We start from the raw sequence: 15933 nt of genomic DNA, 5'->3' as shown, positions 1-15933 counted from the left end.
TGGCCGTGTGCCGCCGGCAAATTGTGGAAAGCAAGTGGGCCGGTATCCGTGTTTTGTGCATCCGCAAAACACTACGGTCGTGTTAATGTAGCGCAACTGGATGTCTGAGTTATTGGCCGAGCCGTGCTGCTGCTGCGCCCCAGACCTGCTAGATCACCTGAGGTGCGGACCTATGTCTACTACTAACGGACCCATGCAAATTAGAAACTTCTAGCGGCCAGGGCCCCCTCCCCAGGCGCTAGCGGCTAGACAGGCGTTTTTCATTTGCATAAGTGCACACATGGGGTGATGTAGCAGAGCATGGCTGCAGCAGCACTGCACAGACTCGTGAGGTGGAAGAGAGACGTGTCCGGGCGATAAGTGACATATCCATCGCCGGCCAGGATCCAGTGCAGTTCTTATCCCTGTACAGGAGGCGCTGGTACAGGGGCAGGTCGCGGGAGCTTTCGCGTGCACATAGGTGCAGCTGACTGACCCGGACCCATCGGTGCACCTAGCCTTTCTGCTGCCTGAGACGAAAACGGCGCCCCCCCCCCCATGCCAATTATTGCGGCTCCAATGCTGTATGCGGGCTGCAATAAGGCCACGGCCGGACACAGGCCGTGTGCATGAGGTCTGAGGTGTCTTGCATACGGCCGTGTGGCTTTTTCTGTATTTTGCGATGCGCAAAAAACGGATCCACAAAAAATACGGATGACGTCCGTTTTTTACGGAACGGAACAGCTGGCCCCTGATAGAACAGTACTATCCTTGTCCGTTATGCGGACAATAATAGGACCTGTTCTATCTTTGAACGGAAAAACGGAAATAGAAGGCATATGTACCTTCCGTTTTTTTTTTTGCAGATCCATTGAAATGAATGGTTCCGTATACGGAACGCAAAAAAACGGACCGTAAACGAAAGGAGATGCTCTGGAAATTAATCTTTAGCAGAGCAGCTTCCATGAAATATGGATGACACAAGATGGATGACAGAGAACAAAAAATGAAAACATTGACCAAACACGGGTGAAACACGGACGGATTGTTCCATACAGGAGGCCAGTAGTGACAGTGACACCAGGCGGGCTCCGTGAGGGGTTACAGTACCACAGCAGTCAGTTTCACAGCACAGGCTCAGATACAGCAGTGTGGTAGAAGAACTGTGCACAGCAGAGTGAAAAGCTCCTGTGCTGCACTGAAATATTTAACAGACGATGCACGTGCGGCTACGAAAGGGTTAACCCCAATGTTGTGATCAGCACTAACAGGAATGAAGGACATACGGGTCAGCCAATGAAAAAGGAGAAGGTAAGTGCGACTAGCCAATCACAGGAAATACCTGCCCCGGATATTGCGGGAGTTCATGCTGGAGAGTAAAACCACGTGGTGCTGCAGGAGCTTTTAGGTGAGTGGTGGGAAGAGGGACAAACCATTACGGGGGAGGGGGGTGCAGAGTGATACTGTGTATATGTAATAGTGGGGGGACTGCAGAGTGATACTGTGTACATGTGACGGGGGACTGCAGAGTGATACTGTGTATATGTGACGGGGAGACTGCAGAGTGATACTGTGTATATGTGACGGGGGACTGCAGAGTGATACTGTGTATATGTGACGGGGGACTGCAGAGTGATACTGTGTATATGTGACGGGGAGACTGCAGAGTGATACTGTGTATATGTGACGGGGGACTGCAGAGTGATACTGTGTATATGTGACGGGGAGACTGCAGAGTGATACTGTGTATATGTGACGGGGGACTGCAGAGTGATACTGTGTATATCTGACGGGGGACTGCAGAGTGATACTGTGTATATGTGACGGGGGAGACTGCAGAGTGATACTGTGTATATGTGACAGGGGAGACTGCAGAGTGATACTGTGTATATGTGACGGGGGACTGCAGAGTGATACTGTGTATATGTGACGGGGGAGACTGCAGAGTGATACTGTGTATATGTGACGGGGGACTGCAGAGTGATACTGTGTATATGTGACGGGGGAGACTGCAGAGTGATACTGTGTATATGTGACGGGGGACTGCAGAGTGATACTGTGTATATGTGACGGGGGAGACTGCAGAGTGATACTGTGTATATGTGACGGGGGAGACTGCAGAGTGATACTGTGTATATGTGACGGGGGAGACTGCAGAGTGATACTGTGTATATGTGACGGGGGAGACTGCAGAGTGATACTGTGTATATGTGACGGGGGAGACTGCAGAGTGATACTGTGTATATGTGACGGGGGAGACTGCAGAGTGATACTGTGTATATGTGACGGGGGAGACTGCAGAGTGATACTGTGTATATGTGACAGGGGACTGCAGAGTGATACTGTGTATATGTGATAGTGGGGGGGGGGGGGCTGCAGAGTGACACTGTGTATATGTGACGGGGGAGACTGCAGAGTGATACTGTGTATATGTGACAGTAAGGGGGGGGGGGCTGCAGAGTGATTCTGTGTATATCTGACAGTGGGGGGGGGGGGCTGCAGAGTGATTCTGTGTATATGTGACAGTGGGGGGGGGGGCTGCAGAGTGATTCTGTGTATATGACAGTGGGGGTGGCGGGGGCTGCAGAGTGATTCTGTGTATATGTGACAGTGGGGGGGCTGCAGAGTGATGCTGTGTATATCTGACAGTGGGTGTGGGGGGGGGGGGCTGCAGAGTGATGCTGTGTATATGTGACAGTGGGGGGGGGGGCTGCAGAGTGATGCTGTGTATATGTGACAGTGGGGGGGGGGGGCTGCAGAGTGATTCTGTGTATATGTGACAGTAAGGGGGGACTGCAGAGTGATTCTGTGTATATGTGACAGTGGGGGGGCTGCAGAGTGATGCTGTGTATATCTGACAGTAAGGGGGGACTGCAGAGTGATTCTGTGTATATGTGACAGTGGGGGGGCTGCAGAGTGATGCTGTGTATATCTGACAGTGGGGGGGGGGCTGCAGAGTGATTCTGTGTATATCTGACAGTAAGGGGGGGACTGCAGAGTGATTCTGTGTATATGTGACAGTGGGGGGGGTGGGGGGGCTGCAGAGTGATTCTGTGTATATGTGACAGTGGGGGGGCTGCAGAGTGATTCTGTGTATATGTGACAGTGGGGGGGGGGCTGCAGAGTGATTCTGTGTATATCTGACAGTGGGGGGAGGCTGCAGAGTGATTCTGTGTATATGTGATAGTGGGGGCTGCAGAGTGATTCTGTGTATATGTGACAGTGGGGGGGGGGGCTGCAGAGTGATTCTGTGTATATCTGACAGTGGGGGGGGGCTGCAGAGTGATTCTGTGTATATGTGACAGTGGGGGGGGGGCTGCAGAGTGATTCTGTGTATATGTGACAGTAAGGGGGGCTGCAGAGTGATTCTGTGTATATCTGACAGTGGGGGGGGGGGCTGCAGAGTGATTCTGTGTATATGTGACAGTAAGGGGGGCTGCAGAGTGATTCTGTGTATATCTGACAGTGGGGGGGGGGCTGCAGAGTGATTCTGTGTATATGTGACAGTAAGGGGGGCTGCAGAGTGATTCTGTGTATATGTGACAGTGGGGGGGCTGCAGAGTGATTCTGTGTATATGTGACAGTGGGGGGGCTGCAGAGTGATTCTGTGTATATCTGACAGTGGGGGGGGGGGGCTGCAGAGTGATTCTGTGTATATGTGACAGTAAGGGGGGCTGCAGAGTGATTCTGTGTATATGTGACAGTGGGGGGGCTGCAGAGTGATTCTGTGTATATGTGACAGTGGGGGGGCTGCAGAGTGATTCTGTGTATATCTGACAGTGGGGGGGGGGGCTGCAGAGTGATTCTGTGTATATCTGACAGTGGGGGGGGGGGGGGCTGCAGAGTGATTCTGTGTATATCTGACAGGGGGTGGGGGGGCTGCAGAGTGATTCTGTGTATATCTGACAGTGGGGGGGGGGCTGCAGAGTGATTCTGTGTATATGTGACAGTAAGGGGGCTGCAGAGTGATTCTGTGTATATGTGACAGTGGGGGGGGCTGCAGAGTGATTCTGTGTATATGTGACAGTGGGGGGGCTGCAGAGTGATTCTGTGTATATGTGACAGTGGGGGGGGGGGGCTGCAGAGTGATTCTGTGTATATCTGACAGTGGGGGGAGGCTGCAGAGTGATTCTGTGTATATGTGACAGTGGGGGCTGCAGAGTGATTCTGTGTATATGTGACAGTGGGGGGGGGGGGCTGCAGAGTGATGCTGTGTATATGTGACAGTGGGGGGGGGGCTGCAGAGTGATGCTGTGTATATCTGACAGTGGGGTGGGGGGGGGCGCAGAGTGATTCTGTGTATATGTGACAGTGGGGGGCTGCAGAGTGATTCTGTGTATATGTGACAGTGGGGGGCTGCAGAGTGATTCTGTGTATATGTGACAGTGGGGGCTGCAGAGTGATTCTGTGTATATGTGACAGTGGGGGGGGGGGGCTGCAGAGTGATGCTGTGTATATGTGACAGTGGGGGGGGGGGGCTGCAGAGTGATTCTGTGTATATGTGACAGTAAGGGGGGCTGCAGAGTGATTCTGTGTATATCTGACAGTGGGGGGGGGGGCTGCAGAGTGATTCTGTGTATATGTGATGATGGGGGGGGGGGGCTGCAGAGTGATTCTGTGTATATCTGACAGTGGGGGGAGGCTGCAGAGTGATTCTGTGTATATCTGACAGTGGGGGGGGGGGCTGCAGAGTGATTCTGTGTATATCTGACAGTGGGGGTGGGGGGGCTGCAGAGTGATTCTGTGTATATCTGACAGTGGGGGGGGGCTGCAGAGTGATTCTGTGTATATGTGACAGTAAGGGGGGCTGCAGAGTGATTCTGTGTATATGTGACAGTGGGGGGGGCTGCAGAGTGATTCTGTGTATATGTGACAGTGGGGGGGCTGCAGAGTGATTCTGTGTATATGTGACAGTGGGGGGGGGGGGCTGCAGAGTGATTCTGTGTATATCTGACAGTGGGGGGAGGCTGCAGAGTGATTCTGTGTATATGTGACAGTGGGGGCTGCAGAGTGATTCTGTGTATATGTGACAGTGGGGGGGGGGGCTGCAGAGTGATGCTGTGTATATGTGACAGTGGGGGGGGGGGCTGCAGAGTGATGCTGTGTATATCTGACAGTGGGGGTGGGGGGGGGCTGCAGAGTGATTCTGTGTATATGTGACAGTGGGGGGCTGCAGAGTGATTCTGTGTATATGTGACAGTGGGGGGCTGCAGAGTGATTCTGTGTATATGTGACAGTGGGGGGCTGCAGAGTGATTCTGTGTATATGTGACAGTGGGGGGGGGGGCTGCAGAGTGATGCTGTGTATATGTGACAGTGGGGGGGGGGGCTGCAGAGTGATTCTGTGTATATGTGACAGTAAGGGGGGCTGCAGAGTGATTCTGTGTATATCTGACAGTGGGGGGGGGGGGCTGCAGAGTGATTCTGTGTATATGTGATGATGGGGGGGGGGGGGCTGCAGAGTGATTCTGTGTATATCTGACAGTGGGGGGAGGCTGCAGAGTGATTCTGTGTATATCTGACAGTAAGGGGGGACTGCAGAGTGATTCTGTGTATATGTGACAGTGGGGGGGGGGGGGGCTGCAGAGTGATTCTGTGTATATGTGACAGTGGGGGGGGGGCTGCAGAGTGATTCTGTGTATATCTGACAGTGGGGGGGGGGGCTGCAGAGTGATTCTGTGTATATGTGACAGTAAGGGGGGGGCTGCAGAGTGATGCTGTGTATATGTGACAGTGGGCTGCAGAGTGATTCTGTGTATATGTGACAGTAAGGGGGGGGGCTGCAGAGTGATGCTGTGTATATGTGACAGTGGGGGGGGGGGGCTTCAGAGTGATTCTGTGTATATCTGACAGTAAGGGGGGACTGCAGAGTGATTCTGTGTATATGTGACAGTGGGGGGGGGGGACTGCAGAGTGATTCTGTGTATATCTGACAGTAAGGGGGGGGGGCTGCAGAGTGATTCTGTGTATATCTGACAGTGGGGGGGGGGGCTGCAGAGTGATTCTGTGTATATGTGACAGTAAGGGGGGGGCTGCAGAGTGATTCTGTGTATATGTGACAGTGGGGGGGGGGGCTGCAGAGTGATTCTGTGTATATGTGACAGTGGGGGGGGGCTGCAGAGTGATTCTGTGTATATCTGACAGTGGGGGTGGGGGGCTGCAGAGTGATTCTGTGTATATGTGACAGTGGGGGTCTGCAGAGTGATTCTGTGTATATGTGACAGTGGGGGGCTGCAGAGTGATTCTGTGTATATGTGACAGTGGGGGGGGGGGGCTGCAGAGTGATTCTGTGTATATGTGACAGTAAGGGGGGCTGCAGAGTGATTCTGTGTATATCTGACAGTGGGGGGGGGGGCTGCAGAGTGATTCTGTGTATATGTGATGATGGGGGGGGGGGCTGCAGAGTGATTCTGTGTATATCTGACAGTGGGGGGAGGCTGCAGAGTGATTCTGTGTATATGTGACAGTGGGGGGGGGGGGCTGCAGAGTGATTCTGTGTATATGTGACAGTGGGGGGGGCTGCAGAGTGATTCTGTGTATATGTGACAGTGGGGGGGGGGGGGCTGCAGAGTGATTCTGTGTATATGTGACAGTGGGGGGGGGGGGCTGCAGAGTGATGCTGTGTATATGTGACAGTGGGGGGGGGGGCTTCAGAGTGATTCTGTGTATATGTGACAGTAAGGGGGGACTGCAGAGTGATTCTGTGTATATCTGACAGTAAGGGGGGACTGCAGAGTGATTCTGTGTATATGTGACAGTGGGGGGGGCTGCAGAGTGATGCTGTGTATATGTGACAGTGGGGGGGGGGGCTTCAGAGTGATTCTGTGTATATCTGACAGTAAGGGGGGACTGCAGAGTGATTCTGTGTATATGTGACAGTGGGGGGACGGGGGACTGCAGAGTGATTCTGTGTATATGTGACAGTAAGGGGGGGGGGCTGCAGAGTGATTCTGTGTATATGTGACAGTGGGGGGGGGCTGCAGAGTGATTCTGTGTATATGTGACAGTGGGGGGGGGGGCTGCAGAGTGATTCTGTGTATATGTGACAGTGGGGGGGGGCTGCAGAGTGATTCTGTGTATATGTGACAGTGGGGGGGGGGGCTGCAGAGTGATTCTGTGTATATCTGACAGTGGGGGTAGGGGGGCTGCAGAGTGATTCTGTGTATATGTGACAGTGGGGGTCTGCAGAGTGATTCTGTGTATATCTGACAGTGGGGGGGGGGGGGGGCTGCAGAGTGATTCTGTGTATATGTATATCTGACAGTGGGGGGGGGGCTGCAGAGTGATGCTGTGTATATGTGACAGTGGGGGGGGGGGCTGCAGAGTGATGCTGTGTATATCTGACAGTGGGGGTGGGGGGGCTGCAGAGTGATGCTGTGTATATCTGACAGTGGGGGTGGGGGGGCTGCAGAGTGATGCTGTGTATATCTGACAGTGGGGGTGGGGGGGCTGCAGAGTGATTCTGTGTATATCTGACAGTGGGGGGGGGGCTGCAGAGTGATGCTGTGTATATGTGACAGTGGGGGGGGGGGGCTGCAGAGTGATGCTGTGTATATGTGACAGTGGGGGGGCTGCAGAGTGATTCTGTGTATATGTGACAGTGGGGGGTGGGGGGGCTGCAGAGTGATTCTGTGTATATCTGACAGTGGGGGGGGGGCTGCAGAGTGATGCTGTGTATATGTGACAGTGGGGGGGGGGGCTGCAGAGTGATGCTGTGTATATGTGACAGTGGGGGGGCTGCAGAGTGATTCTGTGTATATGTGACAGTGGGGGGTGGGGGGGCTTGCAGAGTGATTCTGTGTGTATGTGACAGTGGTATATACACACTTGTATATTTACAGTGCATTGTTTTTCCATCTTTACCTCTTTCTGTATTGTTTGCAGTCAGATGATGGATTCTGGGAGAAGTCCGCTCGTTCCTCTGCCCGTCCAGGACACGAGGGCTGAGACGCCCGCTGACGTGGTACGTGCCCCTCCATTGGACGCCTAAAGTCTGCTGTTTAGTCTGACATTCAGAAAAGTTGGCTGACAACCTCTGTGGATGTTGTGATGACGGCTGTACTGATTGTCACCCAGCTTTCCCAGGAACAGATCAAGCTAGAAAACAATAGAAAAAATTCAAATAAGTCAATCTGGGATACATGTAAGCGACTATTTGCACACAATTCCCTGCTCCTCTGCCCGCTGTTGTGCCCAAAACCCCTCTACCCAGTCACTCTCTGCCTGCACTGCTGACTATACCCATGTTGATAATCTGCCCGGTCGCCCTGTGTTTGCTCCCCTTGCCCGGTCGCCCTGTGTTTGCTCCCCTTGCCCGGCCGCCCTGTGTTTGCTCCCCTTGCCCGGCCGCCCTGTGTTTGCTCCCCTTGCCCGGCCGCCCTGTGTTTGCTCCCCTTGCCCGGCCGCCCTGTGTTTGCTCCCCTTGCCCGGCCGCCCTGTGTTTGCTCCCCTTGCCCGGTCGCCCTTGCTCCACTATCCGGTAGCAAAGTTCATGATCGGCAACAACTCCTATCACAGACTTTTAAACCCTTAGATGTCGTTGTCCATTGTGACCACAGTATCAGAGAGGTGATACTTCGGGAAGATCCCCTGCCCGAGGTCGAGGGAGTCAGTCATAGCTGAGTTCCTATAGAACATAATGAATCTCCCATAGGCTGCAATGTTATATCACTGCAGTCTATGGGAGAAGCGATCAGAAAATCGCATGTTAAAGTCCCCTGGAGGAAGTAAAATGAGTGAAGAAAGTCAAAAAGTTTTTAAAAAATAAAAAAGCTCCTCTTTCCCCCATAATATAAATAAAAATAAACATAATTAGCATAGCCGCCTCCCAAAATGCTTGCACTATTAAAATAATGAGTTTTTTTGGGCACTTCACTTCCCCTAAAAAGCGAATAAAAGGTGATCAAAAGTCATTTATTGATACAATTGGTAACAATAAAATGTACAGATTGAGCCGCCACACAGCCCCATAGACGTAAAGATAAAAAGTTATGGGGGTCAGAATTTGGCAATGCAAAGAAAAAATAAAATGTTTTTAATTTAATGTAATTTTTTTAGTATTTAAACACAAGAAAAACTCGCTGTGCGGTGTCATACAGACCCGGAGAATGACGGGAACGCCTGGAAAATGGAACCCATAGCACTTTGGCGGAATTGCATTTTTTTCCAATTCCACCCCATTTGACATTTTCCCCGCTTCCCACTACATCATATGCAATAGTAACTGGTGGCTTTGCAAAGTCCAACTTGTCCCGCAAAAAACAAGTCCTCGTACAGCAATGCGAGCGGAAAAATAAGAAAGTTACGGCTCCGGAAGGCGAGAAAATGAAAACTGAAAATCATTTTTGAAGATGCATTGTATTCGATATTGTAACACTCCTTGATTTAAAGGGCTTCTCCAGGAGTCCTATGTTGATGAGGGGCCATCAGTATTATACTAGTGGGGGTCCAACCCCCCCTCCCAAAGAGTGGCGTCCCCTCCGTTGTTTATCAGGCACAGCGCCCTACTATTGGTAGTGGCTGTGCCCGGTATTACAGCTGAATCTCATTCACATGAATGGAACCGCCTGCTGCGAGCTGCAGTACCGGGCATGGCCACTAGTCCTTCAACCAGACGATCAGCAGGGGGTGGGATCGCGGGCGTCGGACCCCTATGATCAGATATGGGTCTGTACTACCTCTTGGGATTTTCCTCACTTGCCTCCATGTTATGTTCCTGCAGTCGCTCATCGTTCCGGTCTACAACGCGGCGCTCTGGCTGGACGATTGCCTGGCGTCCGTATTCCAGCAGGACTTTGGAGGCGTCCTGGAGGTCTCCGTTTACAATGACGGCAGCACGGTAAGAAGCCACGTGTATTCCATTCACATCGGGTGACTGCACACAACCCCAATATCCCTCTGCCAAGCCCAGCCATCCAGGAAGCTGAGATACAGCTCCTGCGGAAACAGAACCCCCAGCATTCCCTGCCTGCAGCATGCTGGGACTTGTAGTTTGACTCTCCTGGTTGAGGACTCCAGCAAACAGCTCCACAAGTCTCAGCTTCCTGGACACCTAAGGTTGGGGTTGGTTTGGTTCTGAGATATGGAAGGATGTCTGACTTTGTAACAGACTTTGTGCTTCAGCTTTTTTAAGATCTCTGCTTGCCATCAGGGAATGAAAATGTTCTTTCCTATATCCAAAGTCTTAAATCTTGTCCTGATCGATCCCAGTGGAGAACGTATTAGGCGGGTGCCTAATTTCAGTTTCCATTCACTGACATGTAGCAGAGATGCTGAGAACAAGTATATAGTAAAGCCGCTGAGGTTTAAGTTCTCTTGTGCTTTAGGTTTGTACTTTTTTTCTTCTAGGACGACTCTGCAAGTATTCTACAGAGATGGAAGCCAAAGCTGGAAGAGAGGGGCATTAGGGCAACTGTGGGAGGTCACCACAGCGAGCGACCTCGGGGAGGTAAGGGACACCCGATGCCTCAGCAGTCACACAAGGTTCACCTACATCCTCCTGTAGGATTCAGAGCTGAAATTTCCCAGCATTACCTGTCTGCACAAAAACTGCTAGTAATGACTCCACCAGCAGAATAGTGAGTGCAGCTCTGGAGTATAATACAGGATAAGTAATGTAATGTACACAGTGACTCTACCAGCAGAATCGTGAGTGCAGCTCTGGGGTATAATACAGGATGTAACTTAATGATTTTCCTATTTCATGACGTAAAGTCATAGTTTTATTAAAGACACGGAGGCGAGTATTGGCTCATATTGCTATCTCCTTCTTTACTTTCCACCAATAGCAGCAAAGAAGAAATTTACATAATCATAACAACAAAGGATCCTCCCCTCTCAGATCCTATATCAATCGGCTCCTCTTCAGAATCCTCCTCTTTCTTTGTATCCGACACCATCCATAACACCGTAACTGGAACCGGAACTGGACCCGAGGAACGACCACCATTCAGGTCCACCAAACCGCAAAATCGAGCCACCCTGGCTAACGTCTGTAAACTCAGAACGACGTAGAACCATAGACCCCGTGGCAACTCAGCCAGAAAAACGGCACCGAATTCCGAATCGACCTTCAACCTGAAAAAGAGAAACAGACCACAGGCCCAGGTGAAACATACACGTCAAGACCCGTCACATCCGGAAATCCCAGTACTCAAACATACATGACAGGGATAAAATGACAGATCAACAATATACGATAATAATAATAAGCATTATAATAATAATATAAATAATAAGAGCATAAAAGATCTGATAACAGAAACACTAAAAGGTACAACCATAACAATAACAATATTAACAAAAAACGACCATCATCAGAAAAACAAGGAAAAAATCCACTGCAATAAAAAACCGTGAGGAGACCCAAGGGCGGGAACAGGGCGGGCAATACTCGCCTCCGTGTCTTTAATAAAACTATGACTTTACGTCATGAAATAGGAAAATCATTAAGTTTTACAGCAAGACACGGAGGCTCATATTGCAAGTTCAAAGCCGATCTATAATAGAAGAAAACAAATGAGACGGGGGACGAAAATAAAATTCCCTAAACGCGGTAACATTAGACCAGTCCGCTAACCGCATACCGTCCTCCAATCGAAGAACGATGGGCTCTAGTCCTGGACGCATATTCTCTCAGACAAGCCACAGGACACAAAATCAGAGCAGAAGGAAAACTGGGATAGGAGACAGAATTGATGTAAGTCTTGGTGCGACGCGAAATGTTGAAAGTGACGCCTTTCCGGGGTAAAAGAACGTGCGCCAAAGTCGAGGGCCCGAACATCCGAGACCCGTCTGCAAGAAATAAGACAAAACAACGCCAACAATTTAGCGGACAACTGTCTCAAAGAGAGAGCCAAATTCTCCGGCCAAGAGGACAAAAAGGAAACACCAGAGAGACGTCCCAGGTAGTCGAAAAACGAGGCCGAGGAGGGCGCACCAACCGAGAACCCCTCAAAAGGCGAGAAACCGAAGGATGTTGACCCGCAGGGACGCCTTTATAACCCTGATGGGTAGAGGAAATAGCCGACCTGAAGAGGTTGATGGGCCGGTACGCCTTACCTGCCTCAAAAAGGGAGGTGAGGAACTGCAAAAGGTGAGCTACAGGTGCAGAAACGGGATCCAAGTCCCGTTCCAAGCCCCAGCTAGCCCAATTTCTCCAGGCTGCCCGATAAGACTTTCTGGTGCCGGGAGCCCATGCGTCGTCCAGTAACTGTCGAGTCGCCTCCGAAATGCCATCGACAGCTCCAGGTGTCCTGAGATCCGGCACGCCAACAGCCAAAGGGAAACGCCGAGCAGGAGAAGATCCTGAGGGTTGCGAAGGAGGTCCACGAGAGACGGGAGAAAAACAGGTACCTCCACTAGGATCCCCAGCGACGTAGGATACCAGTCTTGAGACCCCCAGAACGGGACCACCAGTACCAAATCCGCCCGATGGCGACGAACCCGAAGGAGAGTCCGCGGGACCATTGCGAACGGGGAAAAAGCGTAAAGGCGGGAAGACGACCAGTCTTGGAGGAACGCGTCCACCGCCACTGCTTCCGGATCCGGACGCCAACTGTAAAACCGGGTGAGTTGCCGGTTGAGCCAAGAAACAAAGAGATCGATGGTCATCAGGCCCCACATGTCCGAAATTGCCAAGAACACCTCCGGATCCAACTGCCAATCGCTGCCATCCGACAGGTAGCGAGAGTTCCAATCCACGCGGACGTTGCTCAGACCCGGCAGGTATTCCGCCTGCACCATGATGTCCCTGGAGAGGCAAGACGACCAAAACTCCTTGGCTAACCGCGCTAAGGTTGCCGAGCGCGACATTGGTATGGGCGGGGGGGGGGGGGGGGAGGGGAAGCATGCACGGGACCCCGTGAGCTCCATACAAAAAAACTGACTGTGGTCAGCACCCATGGGTCTGATGTGATGAGGCTCCAAACATGAGAAACAAGTTGGAGTCTGCCCCCTACACAAGGGGCCATAGAATCCCCAATCAGAGGAGAACTTACCGAAGGGTCTGCGAGAGGTCGGGTTGCCTCTGAAGGAGCGAGATCGCCACTGGCCTCCTCTGGACGAGAAGAAAGGAGATGGGTCGCGTTGATCCTGGAAGGGAGGTCGCTGACCAAAGGAACCTCTACCTGCGCCACGGGCCTGAAAGTCTGCATGGCCGGACAGGTAGCCCCTGCTACTGCCGGCCCGATTAGAGACCCGTCCCTGAAATACCCTGCGCATGGATTATTGGGCCTTGTCTAGCACGGTGAAGGTGCCAACAAATTGCCCCATATCTTAATAAAGGAATCGCCGAACAGGAGACCCTGGGCGTCCTTACCCGCTTCTGTGAGCGCCAACTTTGACAACTTGGGATCAATTTTAAACAAAATGGCCTTACGCCTTTGATTGCCAAAGTGGTGTTGGCATTCCCGGAGATGCAGATCGCCCTTTGGGTCCAACCCCGCAACTCTTCAGGGCAATAGGGGAGCCCTCAGTCCTAGCTACCTCAGCTAGTTCGAAATCTCGGCCAGCGGGCCGAAGATATCCAGCACGTTATCCTGGCAGCTGTGCAGGGCTGAGTCCAGGCCCTTTTAAGGGTTCCAACCAGTTTTGGCCAAAAACTGAGACCTCTTGGGGTCCACCACAGGGGTGTCACACACCTTATTGGGGACTAGTGGCCTGGGGCACTTGGCCCTAAGTTTGTTCCGTGATTCACGGCTCAGGGGGCGACGCACCCAGTGCTCCAAATAGCTACCCACCTGTTCAGTGGGAAGCCACTCCGCCGATCTAGGGTGATGCAAAGTGTCGGGGTTGAACATAGGTTCACCCGCTGAGTCCAGCAGAATGTCTGACCGACACATGGCGGAGGAGGACGCAACGTCCTTGGCAGAGGAGGCCGCAGGAGCGGAAACTGAGGGGCCCTCAAATGGGGGAGAAATATCCTCCTCTGACACATAATCCACATCCGCAAAAGCCTCCTCGTCCGATGCTCTGTCTGAGTCAGACACATTAGGGGATTGTGCTCTAGCGCACTTCCATGTTCGCGCCCGTTCTGCCTGGCGTGATGAGGCCCTTTCACGTGAACTATGCACGTTACCTTGGGTGGCAGGATGCGCACCGGTCAAGATCTCCTGTGAAACAGGAGGCTCAATACAGGTAGGCTGCGGTGTGTTCTGGGTATCCTGCAGAGCTACTCTTGTAGGCTGCGCAGATAGCGCCTAGGTAATGCTCTGAGACAGTATAGTGGTCATGGAGCCATGGCTGCCATGATGGCATCAGACACGGAGCGCTGAAAAGCCTGTGCCTGTGCACCCTCCCCAGGTGCCCTATGATCCTCAGGAGAAGAGGGGGGGGGCATTAGTGGGAGACTGGGCAGGGTGGGACATGATGAGGTAATCAGACCTGAAATTAACTGGCCGCAAGTAAGGGGGACGTAACCAAGCAATGACTAGCCTAGTAACGCACAGCACAAGGTACAACAATACAGGGGGGGCGCAGCTAGAAGAACGAGGGCGGCAGGAGCAGCAAGCAGGGAACACTGGGTATGAACTGCCCACAAGAAATCGCGACCAAGAAAACAAAAATGGCCGCCGAGATCTCTCGGGACAATCGCGTCATCCAAGATGGCCGCCGAGATCTCGCGAGATCTCGCGGCCGGCCGGGGAGCAAGGCCCGAATCGCGGGCAGAGTGAAGCGAGGAAGACGGGGAGGGAGGCCCTGCCTCCCGATGTAGAGACAAGCGGTCGGGAAGGGGAAACGCTGCGCAGAAACGGAGTGTGGCAAGGGGATGAAAATGAAACACAGGCCAAACCGGGGACAGTGATAACTGAAGGGGAACGCTGCGCAGAAACGGAGTGTGGCAAGGGGATGAAAATGAAAAACAGGCCAAAATGGGGACAGTGATAACTGAAGGCAAATACAGAACCTAAAGGGGGGATAAAAAAAACAGTGGGGAAATAACCCACCAGGAAGCGCTGCACATAAGGGTTAGTCACCCTAGATGAAGCAGCGCAGACAAACAATCCTACAAGAAACACAGCAATATAGCAACATGACAAGAGAAAATGCAGGTGTACTTAGCTGGTGGAGCAGCAAAGAAAGAGGAGGATTCTGAAGAGGAGCCGATTGATATAGGATCTGAGAGGGGAGGATCCTTTGTTGTTATGATTATGTAAATTTCTTCTTTGCTGCTATTGGTGGAAAGTAAAGAAGGAGATAGCAATATGAGCCTCCGTGTCTTGCTGTAAAACTCAGGATCAGTACAGGATAAGTAATGTAATGTATGTACACAGTGACTGCACCAGCAGAATAGTGAGTGCAGCTCTGGAGTATAATACAGGATGTAACACAGGATCAGTACAGGATAAGTAATGTAATGTATGTACACAGTGACTGCACCAGCAGAATAGTGAGTGCAGCTCTGGAGTATAATACAGGATGTAACTCAGGATCAGTACAGGATAAGTAATGTAATGTATGTACACAGTGAGTCCACCAGCAGAATACTGAGTGCAGCTCTGGAGTATAATACAGGATGTAACTCAGGATCAGTACAGGATAAGGAATGTATGTACACAGTGACTGCACCAGCAGAATAGTGAGTGCAGCTCTGCAGTATAATACAGGATGTAACACAGGATCAGTACAGGATAAGTAATGTAATGTATGTACACAGTGACTGCACCAGCAGAATACTGAGTGCAGCTCTGGAGTATAATACAGGATGTAACTCAGGATCAGTACAGGATAAGGAATGTATGTACACAGTGACTGCACCAGCAGAATAGTGAGTGCAGCTCTGGAGTATAATAGAGGATGTAACTCAGGATCAGTACAGGATAAGTAATGTAATGTATGTACACAGTGACTGCACCAGCAGAATAGTGAGTGCAGCTCTGGAGTATAATACAAGATGTAACTCAGGATCAGTACAGGATAAGTAATGTAATGTAGGTACACAGTGACTGCACCACCA

The 15933-nt window shown here is 51.6% G+C and overlaps 2 protein-coding genes across 3 annotated transcripts in view; one reads left to right on the top strand and one right to left on the bottom strand.

Annotated features, from left to right (window-relative positions):
* Positions 1-1078: 1078 nt before the first annotated feature.
* Positions 1079-15933, top strand: part of B3GNTL1 (UDP-GlcNAc:betaGal beta-1,3-N-acetylglucosaminyltransferase like 1) — a 178363-nt gene continuing 163508 nt past the window's right edge. The window contains exons 1-4 of one of the 2 annotated variants that reach the window (XM_044296481.1): positions 1079-1387; positions 7863-7941; positions 9700-9816; positions 10326-10425. In XM_044296481.1, coding sequence (XP_044152416.1) covers positions 7867-7941; positions 9700-9816; positions 10326-10425 — 292 coding nt within the window. In that variant the 5' untranslated portion in view covers positions 1079-1387; positions 7863-7866. The remainder of the gene's footprint in view (positions 1388-7862; positions 7942-9699; positions 9817-10325; positions 10426-15933) is intronic. The other variant, XM_044296482.1, reaches the window with a different exon arrangement.
* On the bottom strand, positions 7848-15039 carry LOC122940106. Its single transcript, XM_044296480.1, has 2 exons — positions 10785-15039; positions 7848-8075 (listed from the first exon to the last, which is right to left on the bottom strand). Exon 1 carries the CDS (start codon positions 13197-13199, stop codon positions 12078-12080), a length of 1122 nt encoding a protein of 373 aa, XP_044152415.1. The 5' UTR covers positions 13200-15039; the 3' UTR covers positions 7848-8075; positions 10785-12077.

The sequence above is a fragment of the Bufo gargarizans genome, chromosome 6, assembly GCF_014858855.1.
Source record: "Bufo gargarizans isolate SCDJY-AF-19 chromosome 6, ASM1485885v1, whole genome shotgun sequence".
NCBI classification, from domain to species: domain Eukaryota; kingdom Metazoa; phylum Chordata; class Amphibia; order Anura; family Bufonidae; genus Bufo; species Bufo gargarizans.
The sequence above is the reverse complement of the archived record's forward strand: the minus strand, read 5'-3'. Positions and strand labels throughout refer to the sequence as shown.

Excerpts from the sequence above, each read along its gene's own strand:
- LOC122940106 (XM_044296480.1), bottom strand. The coding sequence starts at position 13,199 with ATGCGCAGGGTATTTCAGGGACGGGTCTCTAATCGGGCCGGCAGTAGC.